General features: G+C 51.5%; 2 protein-coding genes across 3 annotated transcripts in view; both read right to left on the bottom strand.

The window, feature by feature from the left end:
- LOC118206213 (probable E3 ubiquitin-protein ligase HECTD4) overlaps positions 1 to 13,160 on the bottom strand; it is a 52,295-nt gene extending 39,135 nt beyond the window's left edge. For both annotated transcript variants that reach the window (XM_035378567.1, XM_035378568.1), the window contains exons 1-6: positions 12,527 to 13,160; positions 4,942 to 5,277; positions 3,903 to 4,099; positions 2,539 to 2,628; positions 2,257 to 2,384; positions 87 to 195 (exon numbers count right to left, since the gene is read on the bottom strand). In XM_035378567.1, coding sequence (XP_035234458.1) covers positions 87 to 195; positions 2,257 to 2,384; positions 2,539 to 2,628; positions 3,903 to 4,099; positions 4,942 to 5,277; positions 12,527 to 12,673 — 1,007 coding nt within the window. In that variant the 5' untranslated portion in view covers positions 12,674 to 13,160. The remainder of the gene's footprint in view (positions 1 to 86; positions 196 to 2,256; positions 2,385 to 2,538; positions 2,629 to 3,902; positions 4,100 to 4,941; positions 5,278 to 12,526) is intronic.
- A 765-nt stretch (positions 13,161 to 13,925) lies between these two features.
- Positions 13,926 to 22,990, bottom strand: LOC118206214 (group 3 secretory phospholipase A2-like). Its single transcript, XM_035378569.1, has 7 exons — positions 21,939 to 22,990; positions 20,644 to 20,776; positions 18,277 to 18,411; positions 16,706 to 17,307; positions 15,658 to 15,787; positions 15,258 to 15,377; positions 13,926 to 15,012 (listed from the first exon to the last, which is right to left on the bottom strand). The coding sequence occupies exons 1-7, from the start codon at positions 22,507 to 22,509 to the stop codon at positions 14,817 to 14,819; spliced, it is 1,887 nt and encodes a 628-aa protein (XP_035234460.1). The 5' UTR covers positions 22,510 to 22,990; the 3' UTR covers positions 13,926 to 14,816.
- Between the last annotated feature and the right edge of the window lie 2,452 nt (positions 22,991 to 25,442).

Below are 25,442 nucleotides of genomic sequence, written 5' to 3'. Positions count from 1 at the left end.
GGGGGAGGACTGGAGGAGTGAGGGGGGGTGGGGGGTGCGGGGGGGGGGAGTATTTTTAGAGCTCCAGCGAGGCTGTATCGTATTACCGCAGAGTCCCGTGCAGCCCGGAGCCCAGCTTGCTGACCCCCTTCCCAAAGGAGTTGGTGGTGTAGAGATAGAGCCCGTCCGTCGCCAGGCAGCGCCCCAGGTCAGCGTCTGTGAGGGGAGGGGGGGGGGGGAGAGGGCGCAGATCAAACACCGCTTCCTTTCGCCGTCGACAGCTTCTTAACTGCAGCCCCGCCTCCTCCCACAGCCCCTTCATTACCGAAATTACATTAATTACACTGAGCCTCAACACAGCACTGCCACAGAGCCGTTACAGAGACCCACCTGCAGAGGGCGCAAGTTCCCCTAACCCGCGGATCATCCCCAAACCGCTGCTCTCAAATACGGCACTGAAAAACCCATGCTTCTGCTCGAGTTTTCAGGCATTAATGGCACTGGATGGAATATCCCATCATTTCTCGATTGGTTGAACAATCACGGATTTAACAGACTGTGTCCCTAAATGGATGGGCTGGATTGGACAGTGGCGCATGCTTCACCGGCTGCCCTTGAGCGTCAGCCAATCAAAGAGCACGGTGGACGAGGCGGGCCCTTGTGATTGGCTGGCTCTGAATGCGGCCTCCTCGGCTCAGGTTGCCCTGCAGAGGGGCTCGATCTGTCCTCTCATCTCCGGGCCCTGCCAAGGTGACACTAACGACTGAGAGATCGCCGGGCAACGCCGCTGCCAATCACAGCAGGAGCCTCGGGACAAGCCCCGCCCAGCACGGGAGGTTTAACCCTTTCATCTCCAGACCTCGGGTTTGTGGGTAAGAGCCTTTCAGTGAGCTGAAACAAGGACCGAGTGAAGAAAAGGGCCAGGAGAGAACTCCCCCACCCCCCCCCCGTAACACTGCATATAGACCTGATCTCATCCTTTTCCACTGAAAGGCTGACTCACCCAACACAAACACACACACACACACTCTATACGCACACACTGAAACACACAGCCACCCTATACACACACTCTCACTATATAAATGCGCATTCATATTAAGAGAGACAGACACACACACACACACACAAAACTGACTGTATCTATCTCTTACACACACACACACAGGATAATAGCTGGCATCACATTGCTAATGATGAGTCAAACTGTGTTTCTAGCAGTGCGGTGAAAAGAGAGCTTCAGTATCAGAAGAAGATGGAGGGATTTGCATGGCGAACGATTACACAAATGAGCAGAGCTGAACCAGCAGGCCGTGCAGTTAGCCTCATTACACACACAGCCTCGATGCTGCAGGGCGGGGGGAGACGCCTCCTCTCAGCACAGGGCATCACAGGAAAACATTTACGGGGATCGGTTCAGCTAGTCAGGGCTTTTCAACATCTCTCAAAAACATGAATAAATAACTAATTAAAAATGCAATTTAAAACATGTCTGTTAACATTTCTACAACATTTCAAAGTCCTTGATTTCCCCTTCTTTAATCTGAGAGGCTGTGCTGAGCAAGAAAATGAATATTTGAAAATCAGCCCAAATACACCAGCGCATACTCTCTCTCTCTCACACACACACACACACTCCCTGCGCATACTCTCTCTCTCTCACACACACACACACACTCCCTGCGCATACTCTCTCTCTCACACACACACACACACACTCCCTGTGCATACTCTCTCTCTCTCACACACACACACACTCCCTGCGCATACTCTCTCTCTCTCTCACACACACACACTCCCTGCGCATACTCACACACACACACACACTCCTCACGCATGCGCATACTCATACACACACACACACCCACCCACCCACCCACCCACCCACACACACACACACACACACACACACACACACACACACACACACACACACGCACACACACTCCCTGTGCATACTCACACACTCACACACACACACACACACACACTCCTCACGCATGCGCATACTCATACACACACACACACACACACACACACCCACCCATCCACACACACACACAAACACACAGACACACACACACACACACACACACACACACTCCCTGTGCATACTCACACACACACACACAAACACACACACTAATTTGTCTAATCAGGGTTTCAGAGGAAGTAACACTCAGTGCCATGCTGTGCTGTAATTCTGCAGAACTGAAGTGCGCCTCAGTCAGTGTGCGTCCTCCCAGCTCCCAGAATGCCGTGGGGCGGGGCGCTCACCTTTGCTCTCGGCTCCCGTGGCGTTGCTGTCCGGGGCGGGGAGCATGTCCTCGAACCCCCAGGACACGCTGTGCTTGCCCCCCAGCAGGCAGGACGGGGACCCGGGCCCGCCCTCCAGCAACAGCAGCCTGTCACAACAGAGAGGAGCGGTCAGAGGAGGCGGAGCCACAGCCTGCTCATCCAATCACACATCAGTGCCCCAGCCTCCACATCCAGGGACGTTTCCCAGACGTCCTGAGAACGTTATGCGATTGGCTGGCGGTCGATCGGGCGATGGGTTACCTGTACAGGACGTCGGCGACAGGAAGCTGGCCCAGGTCCGTCTGCCTCTGGAGCAGGTGAACAGTGTGGATGAAGGTCTTCAGCGAGCCCCTGGAGGAAGGACAGAGCAGGGGGGCCGAGTCAGGAAACGCCCAGGCCTCAGCGACACCCAGGCCTGTGTGTGTGTGTGTGTATGTGTGTGTGTGTGTGTGTGTGTATGCATGTCTGTGTGTGTGCGCGTATGCATGTCTGTGTGTGCACGTGCGCACTGTACAGTATTAATGGCCTTGAGCCATGCTGTTGACATAGCCTTCAGTCATCAGTGACTCAGTTGGATCAGTGCCCCCCCCCCCCGCCCCAGCCCCCCGGAGACAGACAGGTGACATCATCCCATCGTACCACCAAGCCTGCAAAAGTGTACAAATACTGGTCCCCACGGCACCGGGGTCATCCCTCGCCCCACGCCGCTGTGTGTCTGGTGGGACCCTGTGTCTGTGATGTTTAAACTCGCTTTTATTTTCCTAAATTTACACCCTTTCCCTCCTGCCATTCCGGTAACCCACCCAGCTTCATCTGCACGTGTGCGAGCCGGCATCTGCCAGACCACACGAGCGTGCTCAGAACAGCCTGTGTGCGTCCCATTGCTAAGCACCAGTGTGACAGAGCGAGGGGGGTGTGGGGGGGGGATGAGGGGCAACAACAACACCCAAAAAAAACCAGCAGCGCTGTAATCAGAGGATGGCACTGGAGCGAAAGCCCGCAGGCTGGATGGTTCTCTGTAGCGACAGGGCATCGCTGCCCCTCAGAGAGGACACAGAGAAGCAGGTTCTGGTTTTGACACGTGCTGCGGTTGTCAGCGGCAACAGAGATCCCCGGCTGGGACAGGGCAGCTCGCCGTGTCCGCAAAGCAGCCGGTCTCATTCACAAACAGCACCCCCCCCCCCCCAAAACAAAAACCAGCACCCTCCCCCCACAGCAAAACCGCTCACAGCCACGCCCATCACACCAGCAGGGGGGGGGCTACTTCATCACACTTAAACACACTACTCTACCGGGATTCACACTGCTCGTGCCCAACTCCCAGAAGCCCTTTCACTTTACTGGGGTTTACCGGAGCTCTGGTCCGGGGTGGCCCAAGCAGAACTTTCAGGGGTCAAAGGTCAAGCATAACAGCTGGTAACTAGGGTCAGGGATCAATTCCATTTCAATTCAGAAACTGAAATTCAATGAATGGATCTGAAATCATGGCCTAGAATATTCTGTGAGGATTTTCCAGTTAATTGGAGTTTAAAAGAGCTTCCTGAACTGGAGCAGACCCTCACCCTCAGCTACTCACGCAGACCTGCGGGTGGACAGCCTCTCCTGCAGGGGGCACTCTCACTCACCTGGCGCAGGCGAGGGCCACCAGGGCGGCGGCGGCGTTCTCCCTCTGCCTGTGGGTGTGCAGCGGGGAGGGGGCGGGTCTGTGGGCGGGCTCCTCCTCCAGCCAGGAGCACAGCAGGCTCTCCAGCCCGTTCAGACAGTCTGCAGGCTCCTTACTGAGGCTGAGCGGCTGGCAGTCCCGCAGGCAGGCCAGGAGGACCTGCACCAGAGTACAGCAGAGCATGTTACTGCTGCACCTGCACCAGAGTACAGCGCATTACAGGAGCACCTGCATCAGAGTACAGCAGAGCATGTTACTGCTGCACCTGCACCAGAGTACAGCGCATTACAGGAGGACCTGCACCAGAGTACAGCACATTACAGGAGCACCTGCACCAGAGTACAGCGCATTACAGGAGCACCTGCATCACAGTACAGCAGAGCATGTTACTGCTGCACCTGCACCAGAGTACAGCAGAGCATGTTACTGCTGCACCTGCACCAGAGTACAGCAGAGCATGTTACTGCTGCACCTGCACCAGAGTACAGCAGAGCATGTTACTGCTGCACCTGCACCAGAGTACAGGGCATTACAGGAGCACCTGCATCACAGTACAGCGAGTGTGTTACAGGAGCACCTGCACCAGAGTACAGCAGAGCAGAAAGTGATACAGGAGAACCTGCACCACAGTACAGCTGGCTTTGTCCCATGATCAAAGCACATAACCTACAGTGCTTCAGCAAATAAGCTGCTGTATGAGAAGACTTCAATTTTGATAAAAACACTGCCAACTGTGCAAGACCCTCTAGATAAGCATGTGTGCTCACGGTCTGAATGGAACGCTGGGCAAACATCCCAAAGGGTCGTTTGCTTCGCGTTGCTTCACATAGAATCCACAGAGCAGAGAAAGAACACGGAGCTCACAGACAACACACAGGTTAGCACGCATGAAGCGTGTTCAGCATGAAGCGTGTTCAGCACGAAGCGTGTTCAGCGCTCCGTGGGCAGACTGACACGCTCCACACGAGCGGTGGGGGCGGTAAGGAGGGCTGAACTCTGACCTCGGCGGTGATGCTGCAGAGGGTGGGGTCGCTGCGGGACTGGGACTGCAGGAGGGGGAAGACCAGCAGGAGGCCCATGCGGGAGGTGAAGGGGGCCTGCTCCGGCTGCTGCAGGAGGCCCTGCCGTTTGAGCAGGGCCAGCGCCTCCTCGTCCCCCCCGGCCCCCTCCCGCTCCTGCTGCTCCTCCAGCGCCAGCTGCCGCTGCGCCCCCCACAGGCCGCGCAGGGCATTGAGCCGGTACTCCAGCAGGCGGGCATAGGCGTTGCTCTGGTTACCGCAGACGGCCCGAAGACGCTCTGCCAACTCGGCCGGGTTCTTGGTCTCGAAGGTCAGGATCTGCGGGAGAGAGACACAGCTCAGGAGGAGGAGGCTCAGGACATGTGTGCGCGTGAACCTGCGCATACCTGCACATACCAGCGCATACCTGTGTATAAACGCATGTACCTGTGCATACCTACGCATACCAGCATGTACATACCTGTACCTATCTGAGCCTACCTGTATATAAATGCATGTGCCATTGCATATATATGCACAGCTGTATTCATATGCATGTATGAGCACATACCGGCATATAAATGCATACCTGTGTTGATATGCATGTACGAGCAAATACCTGCATGTAACTGCATACCTGCTCATAAATGCAGGTACGGGTGGATACCTGTACCTGCCTCAGCGCCCTGGCCAGGGGGCCGGGGTCACATGGATATATGAAACACATTCCTGCAGCACAACACATCACAAACCAAAACATTCAGCCGCATGAAGAGGACTTTCTGTCCTGCAGGCTGGTGGATGAGGAGGTCCAGTGTAAAAGAGTGATCTACAGCAGCTTTACTGCTGTCTAAAGGACTGAAGCGTCCTGTGTAGCTGTGAACCGCCCAGGCTGCTCAGAGACATTCCCCCCCACAGCCCTGCAGCCCTGGACCCCGAAACCCACAGGGGGCCTGCAGCCCTGAACCCTGAAACCCACAGGGGGCCTGCAGCCCTGAACCCCGAAACCCACAGGGGGCCTGCAGCCCTGAACCCTGAAACCCACAGGGGGCCTGCAGCCCTGAACCCTGAAACCCACAGGGCGTGGCCCCTTCTCATTTCCACCTTACGAAGGGTGGGGCCCATTAACTGCATAACCAACTCTAAGTGCTGATTAACTCTGCTGGGCTCCCAAGCTCTCCAGGACCAGGGCTGGGGGCCCCAGCAGACCCTGCGGCTCTACGGGACCAGGGCTGGGGGCCCCAGCAGACCCTGCGACTCTACAGGACAGTTCTATCCCAATGCTGCACCCTGCAGGCCGTCACACTGCTCCGGGTCGGGTCCGAAAGACGGGCCGGCTCCTTAACTCCGGCGCATTCCCAAAAATGCCAGGGCCGAGAACGGGAGTGCCTTTCACCTCCAAACGACCTCCTGATGCAGCGCTTCCATCCCGGCCCACAGCCAATCGAATCGAAACCAAACTGCAAACAGCCAATGAGCATCCATTATTCATGAGCTCCCGCCTCTGCCTGAACAGCTTTCCATGCGCGGCAGAGAGAAGAGAGAGAGAGAGAGGGAGAGACAGAGAGAGAGAGAGAGAGAGGGGAGAGAGAGAAACAGAGAGAGAGGGAGAGACAGAGAGAGAGAGAAACAGAGAGAGAGAGAGAGAGGGAGAGACAGAGAGAGAGACGGAGAAACATAGAGAGAGAGAGAGAGATTCTCCTGATAAAGCATCTCTGCCCGTCCGGAGCATCATTAGTCACTCACACTGCTGACCCTCCTCTACAGCGCGGGCCCCCGGGGGCCAAACAAACGGCTCCTTCCATCACCTCAGATGCCCCGGCTCCCCTCCAGCCAGTCCTCACATATGAGGGGAGCTTCTTATGAAGCCAAATCCCAGCCGTTTCTCAGCGAAACCCGCACGCCCCTTTCAGGGGTACCGTCCCGTGAAAGCAGAGGCTCAGACAGCTCACACCGGACCCAGAGACTCAGACAGCTGGACCCAGAGACAGGCAGGGAGACGCATCGAGCTTTTCATCCTGACAGGGAGCAAAGTGGGTTCCCAGTTACGGGATGTTATTGGGGAGACAGGTGTCCCATAAACCCTGGGACGAGCCGGCAAGGGACCCCGCCCACCTGCAGCACTGACAGCGGGGACCCCGCCCACCTGCAGCACTGACAGCGGGGACCCCGCCCACATGCAGCACTGACAGCGGGGACCCCGCCCACATGCAGCACTGACAGCGGGGACCCCGCCCACCTGCAGCACTGACAGCGGGGACCCCGCCCACATGCAGCACTGACAGCGGGGACCCCGCCCACATGCAGCACTGACAGCGGGGACCCCGCCCACCTGCAGCACTGACAGCGGGGACCCCGCCCACCTGCAGCACTGACAGCGGGGACCCCGCCCACATGCAGCACTGACAGCAGGATGCTTCCAGGGTTTCCCACAGATACAACCACATATAAAACACACAGAGAGGTACAATGGGCAACAAGAGCGCTAACAGAATTCACAGGACATGCAGATGTGACACACATATCGTGACATCACTAATTTCCACGTCACATCAGACTGGATGTAGAAGAGAACTGTCATTTCCTCTAGTGCCCTGTAACAACTTGGGCAGGAGATCTAGACTGGTCCAGGCAGGACTGTGACTGAGCTGAAGCTGATGGGTAGTGTGCTGGGGGTGAGATCTGGACTTTTGCTTCACCCAGCATGACTTTATAAACAGCAGTAAAGAGCAGCGCTGGTTCTCTCCTGTGCCAGCCCACAGTAAAACCTTTCCAGCCAGGGTACCAGGGCAGGCTGCTGCAGCAGCTCGTAACTCAGCCAGATAAACGACCGGGCTAATTAAATAACAAGAGCAGAGGACAGCATGAAACCCCGAAACAGAACAGCCCCCCCCGGGAGCACAGCCCTGCACCAGCAGGCTTCTCCCTCCCCAAACCTATAGGGGGCGACTCTGAGGGGTCCGCTACCCGGGCCAAAACCCCCCCATGAAGGAGAAAGCGGTCACTTTTCTGTGACCGTACTGCTGTAGCTTCACATCTGCTACGTGCGAAACAAGCTGCTTCACCTTGGAGCCAACGCCAACAAACAACTACACTGAGTCTGAGCGACCAGTGACCACCGAACGAGGAGTCCGCTTATCCCCCCTCACTGAGAATACTGATAACACACATTTGCACAGATTAAAACAGCTATCATTCAATCAACTGGCTACTTTTCTGGAATTTCTACCTTTAAAAACTCGAGCTAGTGCCAGTGCTATGAGAGCTACAGCAGGCTTAATGCAGGGGGCATTAGCGCTGAACCGCTACATCTGCACTCCAGGTTTGTTTTTAGAGATATTGATTTCAGAGCGCCCAACACTCGTTCAGCCCGGGGGGGGGGGGCGGTGGGGATGGGGGGGGGGGGGGGGGGGACAACATCCATTACGCCATTTAGCAGGCGCGTTTGAAATCGATTCCATCTGGGACGTGCGGCTAACGTTACAGCAACGTTCCCCCATCGCAGGCTGAGGTCTTTGCAGGGGAACGCTGGCCGGAGCCCGACTCCAGGAAGATGGGCGTTAGCTCGCGTGAGGACAGGGCGGGGGCTCCTCCAAACACGAGAGCCACTGCGATGGACGTCAGGCGAGAGAAGCTCAGGGATGAGGCTCAGCACTGTGGGTGACCGGGGGGGGGGGGGCGGGGGGCAGAACCAGCACTTCTGCCCCGCCCCCCCCGCCTCTGGCAGGGCTTTTAACAGGCTTCCCAGGGGGCCAGAGTGCATCGTGGGAGCACGACCTCAGCTTTCCGCGGTTGGCAGAAGGAGGACTGCAGGGTTAGTTTCACACAGACACCTTACATGACATTACAGACAGCTACGCACTGCAGTTAGCGGGATGGGGCAGCTACGCACTGCAGTTAGCGGGATGGGGGCAGCTACGCACTGCAGTTAGCGGGATGGGGGCAGGTACGCACTGCAGTTAGCGGGGTGGGGGCAGGTACGCACTGCAGTTAGCGGGGTGGGGGCAGGTACGCACTGCAGTTAGCGGGGTGGGGGCAGGTACGCACTGCAGTTAGCGGGATGGGGGCAGCTACGCACTGCAGTTAGCGGGATGGGGCAGCTACGCACTGCAGTTAGCGGGACGGGGGCAGCTACGCACTGCAGTTAGCGGGATGGGGGCAGCTACGCACTGCAGTTAGCGGGATGGGGCAGCTACGCACTGCAGTTAGCGGGACGGGGGCAGCTACGCACTGCAGTTAGCGAGGTGGGGGCAGGTACGCACTGCAGTTAGCGGGATGGGGCAGCTACGCACTGCAGTTAGCGGGATGGGGCAGCTACGCACTGCAGTTAGCGGGACGGGGGCAGCTACGCACTGCAGTTAGCGGGGTGGGGGCAGGTACGCACTGCAGTTAGCGGGATGGGGGCAGGTACGCACTGCAGTTAGCGGGGTGGGGGCAGCTACGCACTGCAGTTAGCGGGATGGGGGCAGCTACGCACTGCAGTTAGCGGGGTGGGGGCAGGTACGCACTGCAGTTAGCGGGATGGGGGCAGCTACGCACTGCAGTTAGCGGGATGGGGGCAGCTACGCACTGCAGTTAGCGGGGTGGGGGCAGGTACGGGGCAGTCTGCTGCAGATGGGACGCAACCCCGCCCAGCAGGCGAGCAATTCCGAGCACTGAGCCGCTTTCGCTGAACGACCCGGCCAATGGCAGCGCCCGGAACCAGAGCCAAGGCCGGCCACACACCACACAGCGGAAGGTTCCGGAACTCAGCGCCCCGCCCTTTACTCAAGAGAGGGGCCCACAAGCAAGCTCGCTCGCTCGCTCACTGCAGGAAGTGACACAACGGCTGCCTGACAGTGGACTATTTTCGTGAGCATCAAATTACCGATTCAATACAGGAAGTGGGCCAAATTCACCAGAATGCCCTCTGTAAACAGTGTGCAATTTCCTGCATGCCACCACGAAGAAAGGAAATTCTGGTACCTCAGTGACCATTTATTTTGGAAGCTGTAGGTGACTCTTATTCCTCAGTCAGCCCGAGACTGAAAAGTGTGTGAATGACTCAGCACAGAATAAGTCAGGGTCCGGCCAGGGAGAGCCAGAGTCCATCAGCCACACAGGCCAAAGGCACCTTACAGCCCCCAGCCCAGGAGACTACAGAACACTTTTTGGAAGGGTGGGGGGGGGGCTGTGTGTCAGTGTGTCATGGTGTCATCACCCCCCCCTCCCCCAATCCCCATTCCCGGTAGAGTGTCATCACCCCCCATGCCCCACAGTGTCACCCCCCCCACCCCCAGTAGTGTCATCACTGCCCCCCCCCCCCCCCCCTCCATGCCCCGTAGAGTTCGGCCCGTCTGATGCGACCTGCTGGTGTCCATCCCCGCTGGTCTCTACCTCCTCCCTGTCCCTCACACAGAGCTCTGATTGTGCTTCAGAAACGCTGGTCTCAAATTACAAATCACTGCAGTCTCCACCGTCCACCGCTAACACAGCCTTCCGGCTCAACCAGAGGGCCCGCGTACACTCCCAATATCTGAAACGTCTCAGAATTACTCAAACGGCGGTTTAAAAATATCCTTGATATGGTACGCCAAAAACTGGTTTTCATGGTTATCATGGCGCCAAAAGTAACAGCATACCAAATACAGGAAACAAACTGAAATAAAACAGGCATCTATGTGTTAACCAGTGGATTCACGTGTGTTCCCAGCTTCCGAAACCGCTCGAAATTACTCAAATGCTTTCGAATGAAAATCCTTTAATGGGGTGCACCGGGGATTAGCCACAGCGTCGGTTGCCACGATGGCCAAAGGGAACAGATTAGTTCGAGGAGGGAACGAACGGAACGTCCCCGTATAAATTCTGACAGGTGCGCGGCTGTCGGCAGCGGTCACTGCGGCCTCCGCGGAACAGGCGCTCAGACGCAGAAACGGCAAACTTAAAACGCTGCGGCGATACAGCGCGAGCGCGAGCGCGAGCCAACGGGGATAACGAAAACGGTGCGTGCACAGTAGGTGACAACACCAGACGAGGCCGCCCCCTCCTCCTCCTCCTCCTCCTCATCATCATCATCAGCACGTAGAAAGATTGCGGCTGATATTATTAGGATCCCGCTAACTGGCAGGATGTCATCATCTAAGCGAACGGCTACAGCCTGAGCCCGGGACATAGGGTTGGGCTCGCATCTTCACTACAAAAACGAAACCCTTCACGCCCTTTAAGGGATTCCAAATCAGTACCATAGCGATTACTGATTTTGCCTCTTTTGCCCTCTGTTAAGTGTATTCATATAATTGCGCCCAACTGTAACTTGGACATTTGGACTTGGTTGCTTTATATCTTCTGTTGAACAGATGTAATCTGTGAGCACAGAATGTATGGTTAATTTTAAAGCTGTGGCCAGTATTGGAGCCTAGAAGCTACAGGTCACTCAGTATCACTGCTTGAAAATAAGACAATCCCTCGCTATGTGCGATTTGTCCAAATTAGGTCAAAAGCATACCTGGACAAATTGATACACGGACAAACGGCTTTACTCTCGCTGTCCAGAGGAACATTGTCTTGTTCTTGGCAGTTCATCACAGCGCTATGAATGTCATCGTTAATGTCTTCCTGGTGCGCATTTGAGAATTCGCTTGTAACTGCTTGTCGGGGGAACCACCATGAACGAATGTTGTTTACGTCTTGGCTAGTCTACTCTAGCGCGTCAGATCAGCCCTTCCTTTGCAGGGCGATACTCGCGTACGGCACACAATTTGCGGAACACAATATCCGTTAGCTATTCTGAATTCAAATACACCAGCTTCAAGGATCTGAGGAGAGATTTTTAAAAATCTAGCCGATATGCAGCTACTGTTTATCAGAAATGGGGGAACGATTTGAAGGGGTCGCATCTGATTCATAACATCCATAAATAAACGAATTCCTTGCCAGATCACATAAAATTCATACTGGTTAATTAGGTACCCAAGTCTTCAATCCAACCTGCACCATCATACCAGTTCACACCACACATATGGTGATGGAACTGGCTAGACGGGCAGGGTAAAGACCGTTAGACTATATTAGCTAGTTAGCTAATGTGTGGCACAGTACTAACGTTAGCTGTTAGCTAATGCCAGTTAAACAAGCTAGCTAGCTGAACCCTGGCTTGTCAGCTACTTGGCTCGGTAATAATGCTCAACGCTGACTCGTCAACAAGCCCTGGATCCAAACCAATCCAGAAAATTCCACAGAACTGCAGAAAATCACTCACAGAAAGCTGGCGAGCCGGTCTAGTTAGTGAACTGGATTTTGCGTGGAAAATAAAAGGAATGACCAGCAGTGTATAGTTTATGGTTGTCATTCAGCCTGTTTAGGGACTTCTGTCAAGCAAATACAAATGACCACAGGCTAGCAAGCAAACAAGATTGATCAGCAAGCTACATTTAATGGACAAGCTAGCAAATTAATATTAGCGACGAAGCACCAACAACTATTGAGTTAACGACAGAAAGCGGCTAACATTACACAGCTAATGTTAGCTGGGTTGGCCGGCTAGCCATGCTAATGTAGGCTAGCTGATCAACGGTTACGTGAGAAAAACCGTTGATGTTGTTGGGCTCACCTCCTGTTCGGTGTCCCCCTGTTCCGAAACCCCGATCTCACTAGGCAGCTCGGCCAGGTCCGTGACCCGAATCAGTCCGTCGTGAAGAAAAATCGTCTCTTCCTTCACCGACAGCCACTGGGACGAATCCACGGCCCCCGACCCCATCTCTCTCTCCTCCAAAAAAACAAAACCCGGACAGGTCGAACATTAAAAAATAAAGTACCCGTGGTCACGGAAATGTTCTCTACACAACAGACATTCTGCTGTCAACACGGTGAACAACACGCCTGTAATCGCTAGCCTGTTAGCTGCTAGCTGTGTCAGTGAGCCGCCCGGGTCAGTAGCCCAGACGCTGCAGGTTAGCTCGCGAGCTAACGTTAGCCAACTGAGTGCTCTCCCTTCTTTTCCAAACAGAGTGGGCGTGACTCTGGCTTCTAATACGTTGTATATTTCACCCTTTCGTCGAGGAGCGGCTTTTGCCACTGGAATCCGAGTCTGAGCAAGACCGATAACTGAAATTAACTGGAGAACAAGCCTGCGTCGGTGGTCCTACTCCTGTTCATCAGCGACCGACCAGATAATGGCAGTAGCACAGCTGTCAGTGAGACGCCATGTTTCTTAGGCCGAGTGTTCCCAGAATGCATTTCGCTTTACGATAAACAGGACAAATGAGACCAATGAAGCGCCGAATTACCTGCGCACAAGCGGATCCAATCCGGAGAAAATTCGGGTGCAATCGAACTCGTCAACAGCCTATACTGTGTGCAAAAAGGCAATAGTCTGGAAATAATTGGTTTTCCTATCATTTCAATTAAACATTTCGGCTGACATGCTCCTGTTTGTCAAAAGTTACCTGGTAATGATCTTTCTAACAAGCTATCAAAATAATTTAATCTACCACAGTTCGCTTTCCTTCTCATTTTTTATTGTTCATGTAGGGCTACTGTTTTTTTTTACAAAAAAAATCAAATCATCAGATCATCAATGAAATTTGATCAATGGTATGTGCAACAGTCGCGACATTACTACAGCACAAGCGGCGCTAGCGCTTATCGTTTAGAAGGGTTCCACACTGGTTTGTACACTGCCCCAAATTCAGCACCGATATCGGGCTTCCCAGAACTTCTCAGGAGCTCAGCGTCATGTAAAATGATTATAGCGCCCTCTGGTGGATATAACGTTGTACACGTCAGTTCCACCAGAGGACGCATTTGACACGTTATTAACAGTCCAGAGCTCGACGTTTCTTTGGTTCAGTTCAGTACTCACTGGCTCTGTATAAGTGCGTTCAAATTGTGTTTGCCAAGCTCTTAGATTCAATCTCCTTTCTGGGCCAATCACGATCAACATCACACCAATATTCAAATCTGAGTCTATTTCATCACAAGATGCCATGATCAGCCTCCCACAACAATACTGTTATGTGCAGTGCTTTATTTTTTAAACATTATAATTCATGTTTGTTTAAAATTTTAAGAAGAGTCAAAAGACAGTCAATTAATAACAGTAACTGATTTTTTGATTGAAATATCAGTACAAAAAAATCACCAAGCCCTATTGAAAAGTGTCCAAACACCAAATATTCAGTAATTACAGAAATAATCTGATCTATCCAGGTTTCACTTGTCATGCAGTGAAACAACTGAGCAGCACCAAAAAGTATTTCACATTCAGATTTAGTTCTGATTAATTCCAGTGTCAAAATGGTCATAAATGAGAGACAGCATTTCGTACACATATTAAATTAAATACATTAAATTCCAAAGGAAAACACAATTTATATCCTCTATTTAAGTGCTGTTTACAGTATTATTTATAATAGAAATTTACAATTTTGCAACAAAAAAAAACATTTCATAGGCTAAAGTATTTACATACGTGTGCATGCTGGATGTATTTACATGTATGTATGTTGAATGTATTTACATACTGTATGTGAGAATATTTAAGTATCATTCTCTGGCAGACATTGCTTGGAAACTTGGGAATGGTCTCATAAAATCTTGAAATTAAGCAAAGATACACAATTTAAAAAATGGGATTTCAGGTAAAATATGGATCTTTTACAACAAAATCCTAATGCAAGTCCAAACCTAGAAGCAAGGATAATAATTTCAGAATATCTGTAACAGAATGACGCTATTTCAAGCAGTATATAACTACTTATATACACACAACCTTTCAGTCATACCTGAAATTAACGTTTAAGAGACTGCATCTGATGTATGGGTAAGATGCTGAGATACTGAGCTGTTATACTTTAAATCTGTTCTTCAGATTTTTACTTCAAGGACACTAGGACTGTCATTCAAGCCATGCTTTTGCTCGTCATCCGTAGACACCGTTTGTACAGCCGGACAGGGCTGCTTTTGCCTCTGGCTTTTCTCGTGTTCTGCCTCTTCACTTTTGGGGCGGATCCCACGGGACCCCCGGTCACCTCGGAGACCCCCAGCCTCCTCAGCGTCTCCTTCAGGTGTTTGGATTCGGAGAGAACGGCCCGACAGCTACGGGACAGGAAAGGGACGTCAGTTACATTCGCGCCCGTGCCCCCCCCCAGGTCATACACACAACCACATGGACTCATCAGCGAGAGAACTACAGGTGCTGCTCCTGCTGGGGTCCAATCAGAGTACATTATAAACCACAGGTGTGTTTTTTTGTTTGTTTGTTTTTGTCTGTTGTACGAGCCGCCATTTCCGCCGCTTTTGGGGGCGGGGTTACGGGCGGGGTTGTGGGCGGAGCCACTGACCGTGTCCTTCGCAGACAGTCCTCTAAGTGCAGCCCTTTGAAGCAGGACAGGGACACGAAGTCCAGCAGCAGGGACTGCAGAATGCCGGACTCGTTCAGCTGACGCAGTTGGTGGGACAGCCTGCAGAGAGAGGAGCACGCAGGCCTGTCAGTTTGGCTGCTACCAGCATAAATCTCTAAACTGAACATACCAAGTTTTCCCACTAGGGGTCAGGGTTTCCTTTTTAGACGCAAAACAGATGGGACGGACATCTAACGTTCTGTTCCACTCCCTTATTTACATGGTGAGTCCGCATCGCTGCAATATCATCCATGCTACGCTCCTGAGAGTGCAGTGATGTAGCCTCTCTTGGGTGTGCAGTGGTGTGGTCTCATCAGTGAGAGAGATAGAGCACTCTCACCCTCGCGTGCAGGCACAGTGGTACAGGATCTTGGGCTCCATGTTGCGCAGGCCGTATTTCTCCTCGTACGGAAGGATCTTGTGCTCGCACTCGTCCAGCTGTTTGTAACAGTCACAGAGCTGTAGTTTGTCTGCAAAACACAACACAGAAGAGGCTTCGTCTTTTAAAACCCGTGCAATGGTGCAGACACAAGCAGCAACAAACAATCTCCATAGCTATACTTGCTTAAGTAAACACATCATTATTTTTCCATTTAAAAAAAAAATTTCCACTGGCTATAGCCAAGAAATAAAGAATGAAAGATCACTCTCCTCTCCCTCTTCTGATTGCCACTCCCTAGTGAGCAGGTAATTTGCCTAGCGAAGAATCTTGGATTAAAAAAAATTCTTTTGGATTATCTAATGTTTCTATAACGTTTCAGGAATTCCGAGCTCAGGCGTATCCGAGGGAATATTTTATGAGACAGGCCTGCGTTCAGCCTCAGGGGATTCTCCCGCTGCGCTCGACACCTCCGAGCCAACTTATGCAATCTTAGCGTTAGCGTTAGCTCCTGAAAGGCCATCTCCACACAGGCACCTTCGACACAGGAGGGCACTCTCTCCATAAAACCCGCTTCGTTCCACGCGATTTACGGGGCCGCGTGTGTGGGATCCTGTTTCATTGCAGTCAGGTGTGAGGCAGCAGGCATTCAGGGTCAGGCGAGGCAAGCATGTTGAGGTGCGGTGGTGTGTAAATACTCTTTCACACCTGAGTCCATACATTTTTGGCTGAGATTCAAACCTTTTGGCAGTTTTTCCCTCAGCAGTGAAATGGTGTCATTTGCTGATAGCATTCTTACTGTATATACCCAAACACCACCACTGGTGAGCAGGCGAATCAGAGAGGAGCAGTAAAGTTATACTGTACATACAATCGCTATCGGCACATAACACCAGCTTTAGGCCCCCACCAAATTCACGGAAACTTTTGTTGGTCAATTTTAGTGTTCTAGTCTGAAACAGGAGCAGCTCCCATTCTACCGTTAAAACTCTGCGTCCTCCCCTCGTACCTTTGTGTCTGGAGCTCTCCACGGGCGCGGGGAGGTTGCTGTTGGCCTGTTCTGGGGGGGCCCGGGGCGGGTCAGTGGGGAGGGCGTTTTTTGAGCCCCCCGGCCGTTTTTTGGGACCCCGACTCTTCCCTGAATTCTTCCCAACAGCCTGACGGGTGGTGGTGCTGGTGGTGGTGGGGCGGGTGGTGGTGGTGGTGGTGGTGGTAGTAGTGGTGGTGGTGGTGGCGCTGGTGGTGGTTCGCGGTACTGCAGCAGCGGTTGGCGGCTTCGCGCCACCTTTCCTCCCTTTCCCGCCACGGCCCGGCTTTCGGGTGGCCCGGAAGGTGTCCCCCCGCGCGGGCCCCCGGGGGCCACAGCGCCCCCTGGCCTTGGAGGTCTTGCGTCCGCGGCCCCGCGGCCGGCACGGTTCGGCCCCCCCCGCGGGGGTGGTGCCATTCCTCCGGCCCGCGCCCGCGGGACGGGAGGCCGAGGAGGAAGTCACAGCAGGGGATTCTGGGACGGCCGTGACCTCCGACCCCTCGTCCATCTGCACCAGCTGAGTGGAGTTGTACGGGGATGGATAGCGGAAGAGAGCATACGGCGCCACCTCCACGGACTTACACCTGCCAGCAGAGAGGAGAGAATCAGCCACACGCCTCACCTGGGGGAGAAAGGGACCCTCAGCCCAATCACCAATCCCCCCACGCGGCCACACATGCACGCACACGCACAAACACATGCACACACACGCACAAACACATGCACACACACACACACATGCGCACATACACACACATGCACACACATGCACACACATGCACACACACACACACACACACTCTCACACACACACACGCACACACTCTCACACACTCTCACACACACACACATGCACACACACTCTCATACACACACACGCACACACACTGGCCCCTCCTGACTGGGTGCCTGCCTGGTTCAGAGGAACCCACAGCTGTAGTTTCTCAGTGGAGATGAAATAGGGTGCGGTGCTGTGGCCTGGGGGAAGCTGGCTAAGCTAAGCTACGCTACGCTGACTCAGACAGCTCCACGCAGGCCCAGAGACTGGAGTGCCATCTCCATGGCATTTCACAGCTCAAAGCGCGCAGATCATTTCTGCTCATCAAAAGCTTCGCATTCTGGATCAGGATCTAGATCTATACCAGGATGAGCCTGAACCCAAAACGCATCCTGTGTGGGAGTCTGGAACCGGCTGCAACATTTAAAACTGAGTTCTCCTCACACAGATACGTTAAACCATGATACATACTTTAAGAAAAGAATGTATTAACTGCCTGTGTTAGAACCTGTCATTTCATAACCTTCTGATAATGCATCCGACTCTTTTCTGTTATAACACGCAGCCGACGCAGGCTGTCTCCAGTCGCCGCGTCGCTAGCTTGCAAGTTCCTGCAGGCAAAATATGAAGGAAGCGCGGAGCTTGGCTACACTCGGCTAGGCTAAAAGTGTGCAGTGCTTTCCGTTAGCACGTAGCGCTAATAGCGCACTGGACACATCCTGCTCTGCACACGTCTACAAGCCAACTGATCGTTTAGTGTCTTAGAGGAACTCACAGCCCCCACCAGTTGAACTGGGTGCAGTGCTTCTTCTGAGTGAAGACGAAGCAGGGGACCTTCAGCACGCTGAAGAAGCTGTAGCCAACCATGTGGGCAATGGTGTTGTTTACCTCCTGCAGACACTGCCGGAACCTGCCGAGAGGAGAAAGGAGAGAAGAGGAGAGAGAGAGAGGAGGGAGAGAGAGAGGGAGAGAAGAGAGAGAGAGGACAGGAGGAGAGAGGAGAGATAAAGTAAGAGAGGAAGGAGGAGAGAGGAGATGAGAGAGAGGAGAGCATGTTACGCCTTTCCTGTGACCAGCCCTCTGCACCTGTTCACCTTCACGTTTTCACACGGTCGTAGCGTCGCATTTCTGTCCCAGCTGACCCAAGCCAAGCCGTCTGCAGCGGTGTTAGTTCAACACTAACAGAGTACACATGGTCCCACTCTGGATAGAAGCAGGACCATACATACTCTATAAGAGTTGATTTAACACTGAACATTTTACTATGTGCACATTGTGGTAAAGCTGGCTGCCTATTTCAGCATCGTCCTCTGCGTGGCATTGATGTAAGGAGGTCAAGCAGAAATTCTCCTTCACCATTCAAGGCACTAACTAGTCATGTGATAGGAGTGATTTCCTTCACTCGGCCCAGGTCATGTGACAGCAGAGGTTTCCTGCACTCCACCCGGATCATGTGACAGGGGAGGTTTCCTACACGGAGGCAGGTGGTGACTCCATTTCTGAGGACATTCACCCAGGTGGAACACTCAGGAATGTCTGTTCACGTTATTGTTGTTTTTCCCGCAAGCTTTCTATTCACACCTGCAGCTTTCGAACACGCCCATAACACCTGAGAAGGTGCTAAAACACTCACAGCAGTCTTATGTAAGAGCAGCTCGGTGGTAAATTCACCAGCTGCCGCGGAGCAGGGGTGTCCGTTCTGATCCGAGACTGGCTGGCGCTGGAGCAGCATTCTGTTTGGGCTCAGGGCTACAACTCCTGCTCCAACCTATCTGCAAATCTCCGGTTTCAGTCGAGACCTTTATTTGTTAAATCGGGTGTTATAGTCCTGCTCCAGAACAAAAGCCGGCACCCAGATCAGCCGGCACCCAGATCTCCCCAGAAAACTTTATCCGAAAGGAAATTAAGTGGTCACAGGGTCCCGATTGTCTGACTACCAGCAAACACCAGAGAAAGAGTTGTGTCCTCTTTCACAAAATGTTCACCACCACTGACACAAAAAACACACATACTAGCACAGCCCAATCCATCAGTACTGTGTACACCCCCCCCCCCCCCTGCCCCCCAAATCCCCATACCTCTCCTCCTGTGGGACACGAATGCCGACACACTGATACCCCCCCCACCCCACCCCCACCCCCCAAATCCCGATACCTCTCCTCCTGTGGGACACTAATGCTGACACACTGAGAGAGAAATGAGGCCACACCCTCTCATTACACCTGCCACTGACTCAGCATCATCACCTTTTGTGTGGGATTTACTCTGTTACAGTACAGCTAACATTCACTACCGGAGTTCCTGGAAGTCTTCACAGCAACACACGCACACACACACACATGCACATACACTCACTCACTCTCACTCACACACACTCACACACGCACACTCACACACACACACATGCACATACACTCACACACACTCACATGCACATACACTCACACACACTCACACACGCACACACACACACACTCACACACACGCACGCACACACACACACACACACACACTGACGCACACACACACACACACACACACATACACTCACTCACAGACACACAGAAAAAACAAACGTAACCTGAATTGTCAGATGTAAAACACACCCAGATATTAAAACAGGAAATCCTACTGTAATCTGCACATCTCCACCTGGATTGCCTGATCAAAGGGAGGGGGGGGGGGGGGAGGAGCAGTAGGCCGTGTTTTGGCAATATTTGCTATCGGCATTTTATGCAAATAAAGCAAGATGAATTGAAATGAAATGGGGAGGGAGGGAGGGAGAGAGAGAGAAAGCATAAGAGAGAAAGAGCGTGAATGCATGATGGAGAGAACAGAAGCAGAGAGAGAGGGATTGGGAAATGCAAAGTGTAGGAGAGAGAGGCAGAGAGCAAGAGACCTTGAGAAAGAGGTAGAGAGAGAGAGAAACCTTGAGAGAGAGGTAAAGAGAGAGAGAGAGACCTTGAGAAAGACGTAGAGAGATAGGCCTCGACAGAGAGGTAGAGAGAGAGGGATTAAAATGGCAGAGAGCATAATTATGAGAGAAAGAGAGAATGAGGGAGAGAGAGAGAAGTGAGGGACCCCGGCGGTTTTGGGGTGCAGAGGTGAGTGTGAGCCGCAGGACGAGGCTGCAGGTGCTCACCTGCGGTCGCAGTCGCAGTGGGACACGGTGAACAGGTTGTGGTTGAAGACACCGTAGTTGACCGTGAAGGAGGGGATGGTGTTCTTGCAGTGGTCATGTTCCCGACAGCACCTGTCCGTGTTCTCAAACAAACCTGTGAGTGGACGTCAGGAGAGGTCAGAACTCAGGAAACGCACAGGCGACAATTAAAACAAACAGAGGAAATGGCATGTTCCCTCAAAAAAAAAAAATGAATCATGACATTCTGCAATGCAGGGTTCCTTCCCATCTAAAATAAAGCTGCTTTGTTTTACTAACGTCTTTCTGATTTCATACGTTATGGGTTAGCGGTGTCCCTGATCAAATCCCACATGATGTCAAGATTGCCGTTCACTTGCAAGAACCTGAACCTGCCAAATATAATTTGTAGAAATAGAGCAATCACCTCAGAATCAGAATCAGAATCGGGTTTATTGCCAAGTAGGTTTACACATACAAGGAATTTGTTTTGGTCAGGTGGTGCGTAACAGTGAACATAAAATAAGATAAATAGAGTAAGATGAACATAACCTGAATATTATTATATAACCTGAAGTTATATAAACTCTCAGCTCTCATATTCACAGCTTTGATTGTCTGTTTTAATCTGGGCGATATTCTGGCAAATGATGTGACCTTAAATTACCCCCAGGAGGAGTCATGCTCCTGCAACGCCAAGATCGTGGCATCATGGATAATTTTTAACTAAAGACAATTCATTAATTTTCCTTCAGGCAACAACCCATGGAACGTATCACGGATATCACACTGGATAACATACCTAAAGACCTAACAAAATTCCAAATCCGTTTCTCTCGGTCAGACGCATTCTAATAATTTTATTGTGATTTTTTCGTTTTACAAGACGTGAAATACTACATCTCCAGTTTAGGCCGCGTGTACGACGAGTGTCCTTGCACTAATGCTGGAGCGGAGCTGTAGCTGAAAGCGGAGCGGTCTTTACGCGCGCGGATCTGCCTGAACATTCACACATTCCTTCTGCCTGGCCTCGTGGCGTCGCCTGGCTTCTCGAGATTAAATCCAGCGCTCAGTCACGCAAATTTTACTGCTCTTGTAATTCATCACCCAAGGCAACGACCGCGTAAATATTCCATATGTAAACACACACTCACACACGTACACACGCACACAGTATTCATTTTATGATTATGTGTGTATGGAATATTTACGTGGTCATTGCCTTCGGTGATGGATTATAAAGTGCAATAAAATATGCACGACTGAGCGCTGGATTTCTCCGGTTTGATTTAACTCACCGATGTCATCATAGGCGTTTGCCTTCGTGCCCGTGCCACACCAGAGTGTCCCAGGAAATATCCAGGATCTCTTCCGGCGCCGGACCTCGGGCGCAGTGCTCACAGTGGGACTGCTAAGTGAGGAGCGCCCAGGATCAGCAGGTTGCAGGTCCCGCTTTACGCGACCAGGCGGTTCGAATCCCTGGACCGAGCCAACCACGCATGGGTTGCCAGGTTCCAGCAGCAGGCTGATATTAAAGCGCTCTTCTGGGTTTGTGAGGAAATTCCCGGCGCGCTTCTCATGACAGAGAGAAAGGTAGCTCTCTACAACCGCGGATTCATCGACTATCACACAGTCCACCAGGCGCTGGTTCTCTGTCCACGTGCTGAGGTACAAACGCAGCGCGTTTGCTTGTGTCCCGGCTGACTCGCGGAGGAAACTGTAATGAATGCGCCCGCGTGTTGCAGAAGTCCAGTAGCAGAGGTTAGCATTGTGTGGGTCCGTTTTCGAGGGTGCTGCTCCATCTGACGCAGTAGAGACGTCATACAGTGCCTGGAGAACAATTAAAAATAACTCGCTTCTGATTCGCATTTCAAATAAAATGAAGTTAATGAGAGGCTCTCCAGTGGACTTCAGTGGTCCAATAAAAATGTAAACTGACACAAATTAAAAGTTCGCATGCGGAGCCAACAATATCATTAGCCAGGCATTTAATGCGCTTTTATACGAAAATAATATTTTTTAAAAAAAGCTATCGAGATAACCTATTTACAGATAATTTTGCAAAGAACGCTGCCTTCTTCTATATCTTTAAATCAATCCACCTCTGTGAAAACTTAGTTCCTGCATGCTTGTGCATATGCATGCACGCCGTCCTGTAGGTAATGGGAGCTTGTGAACGCTCTTAGCCAGGTGCATGCTACAAGACTGCGTTTACGGTAATCAAATACACTTATTTATACGCAGCATTCCATGAAGGCACAATAACGTGCATTTTGAAGAGACCCCCACGGGCAGGGTGAGGTTAAACGACGGTGAATGAAAGTGAACATTGGCGCTTCGAAGGCCAGCCCTTCTGTATGAGGTGATGCATTACCTGAAAAAACAGCGCAGTTCTCACCGTCTTATTGGATGATAGATGTCAGGCACTCTCACACACCCCTCTCCTTGCCATAAAGGTCTAAAAGAGGGAGGAGGTAGGCTACACGCGCGTAAAGGCGCATAAATCCATCCCGGGTAGTTCTAACCGGAATAGTAAAACAATCACGTCCCTTTAAAAAATGCTATTAAAAACTATAATATGACAATATTTATATAGAGTAAAGGTAAACGATGTATTTAGACACTTTTCTGAGCAATCTTTCATTCAATACTTTGTCTTCAAAGGAACCCGTACTTCTCTTAATACAGGTATATGATGTATGATGTGCTTTGTGTGTCCTTCGCTGGATAATAAAATTCTAGGAAATCAAAGAAAATTTTCCATATGGCTGGAAGCAGGTATCATATGTCACACATTTATATGAAGTATATCCGAGTATTCGTTCGAAGGGAAAGTCCTTGACGTCACGCTCAGATTAGTGTCAATAAGATCTCATTTAATGACCGTGCAATTTTCGAGATCATATGACCGTAAAGTCAAATGTAAATTCCGGTAGTAACTCTGTCGAGATTCTTCTTCCTGTTCTCGGTTCAAGGATCTCTTGCCGTCACAATGGGCGTCGGTAAGAATACACGAGAGTCAATTGGCTTGAAGTTCGAGGGACAGCAGGGGTGGACAGGTCAATGGGCTAATTATGACCTGTGGTATAATTACATGGATGTGACGTAGTAATGTTTGACCTTGTTTTGGACTTTGGGGTGCAGGAAGGGAGGGGAGCAGAAACCACAGACAAGCATTCCCTAAGCGCAAAACAGAGTTCGCAAGCGCAAAACAGAGTTCCCCAAGCGCAAAACAGAGTTCCGCAAGTCGCACTTTTATCCAAATCCTAATGTTGAAAATGAACAGATGCTAAACAGCTAATACTAGTAGCTAACAGCGACTGTCAGTGTAGCTTGCAAAAGGTGGTTCTGTTCCTTGACAGCTACAAAGCAATACGGCAGCTGTCCTGCTCATTTAGGCACAATGTTCTCTGCTGTATGAAATGTACAGTGCTGTGCTATGTAATCTACAGGTGAGTATTGCACTGCCTACAGCTGTCTCTGTCACACGTGTGTATGTAGATTTACACACTGCCTGAAGGGAGCATCAGAAAAGATTTAAGACACCGTGGCACAACCATGTCATTGTTCCGTAAGCTTTTATTGGTCTGTGGAAACCAGATGTAAAATGTATACATGCACATTAAACAGCAAACATAACTTTCTTCTTCTTCTTCCCCAGTGCATGCGCTACCTATTTACATAGATAAATAAAATCCGTGATTCATTCCATACTGAGCAGAAAAGGGGGGGAAAAAACAGACAAATCGTCATGAGAAGAGAGACCGATTGTCTAGCGTCAGGTAGAAGGGAGGCAGAGGGAGGAGGGGCACTGGTGACGGAATCCGTTCCCAGAATGCAGTGCACCTGCGTGTGCTGCCCTGGTGGCATGGTGCCATGGTAACATGCCATGTGACCACTCATCCACAGAAACAGCCAGTTTAAACTTGCTTAGCTTAGCAGCCTTGGCTAATCACTTCTGGCCTTTAAAATTAGCTGCAAATGGCTTCCATTCAGAAATTGCTTTCGGTGTCAGCTCTTAATGCGCACAGCGATGAAATGACAAAGGAGAAAATATGGTATATATTTTATAACTATCTCCATATGGGAATAACTAATGTTTTCAGGCACTGATGTATATATTGTGCCATATACTGCACTGTACGGTGAAATACATATCAATAAAGCTCAGCAGGGTGTTTTGTTTTGGTTTTTTTTTTGGAAGAAAGCCTGAGATTATAATAACAAATGTAATAAATGCATGACTGAAACCTGTCTGATAGTTCTTGTTCTCACACTACAGTGCGTATTTAGATTGAGGTTATTTAGAACCATCTGCCCCCAGCTTTGTCACCGTGTTAAAGAACGTTGTGAAAGAGCTCCTTTGATGGGACGCCACCAGTGCCCCGGGGTGGGGTGGGGGTGGGGGGTGGGGGGGGAGCAGGGACAAAACCAGCGCACGCAATTTTAAAAATACAGAATACAGAGAAGCCAACATCGAAGAGAGAGAGCTTAAAGGGGACAGGATAAATCATACAAACCCAAAATAAGAGGGGGGTGGGGGGTGGGGGGAGGGGAAGACCCTTTACATCATGAGCCACGAGATGCCGCATGCATAGGGGTTTGGAAAACTAGCGAATTTCAATACAAAGTCTGAGGTCATTCCATTGCATGTGGTGTGCTTTCCTGGATTTGCGGTGAGTTTCTACAGCCACAAGCTGCAGCTTTGGAGAGGGAGCAGCGAGGGGTTTGGGGGGGGGGTGGGGCAGGGAGGTGAGGGGGTGGGGGTTTGGGGGGGGGGGGGGCAGGGAGGTGAGGGGGTG

The sequence above is a fragment of the Anguilla anguilla genome, chromosome 10 (assembly GCF_013347855.1).
Source record: "Anguilla anguilla isolate fAngAng1 chromosome 10, fAngAng1.pri, whole genome shotgun sequence".
Lineage (NCBI taxonomy): Eukaryota > Metazoa > Chordata > Actinopteri > Anguilliformes > Anguillidae > Anguilla > Anguilla anguilla.
Note: the sequence above shows the minus strand (reverse complement) of the source record. Positions and strands in the feature narration are given on the sequence as shown.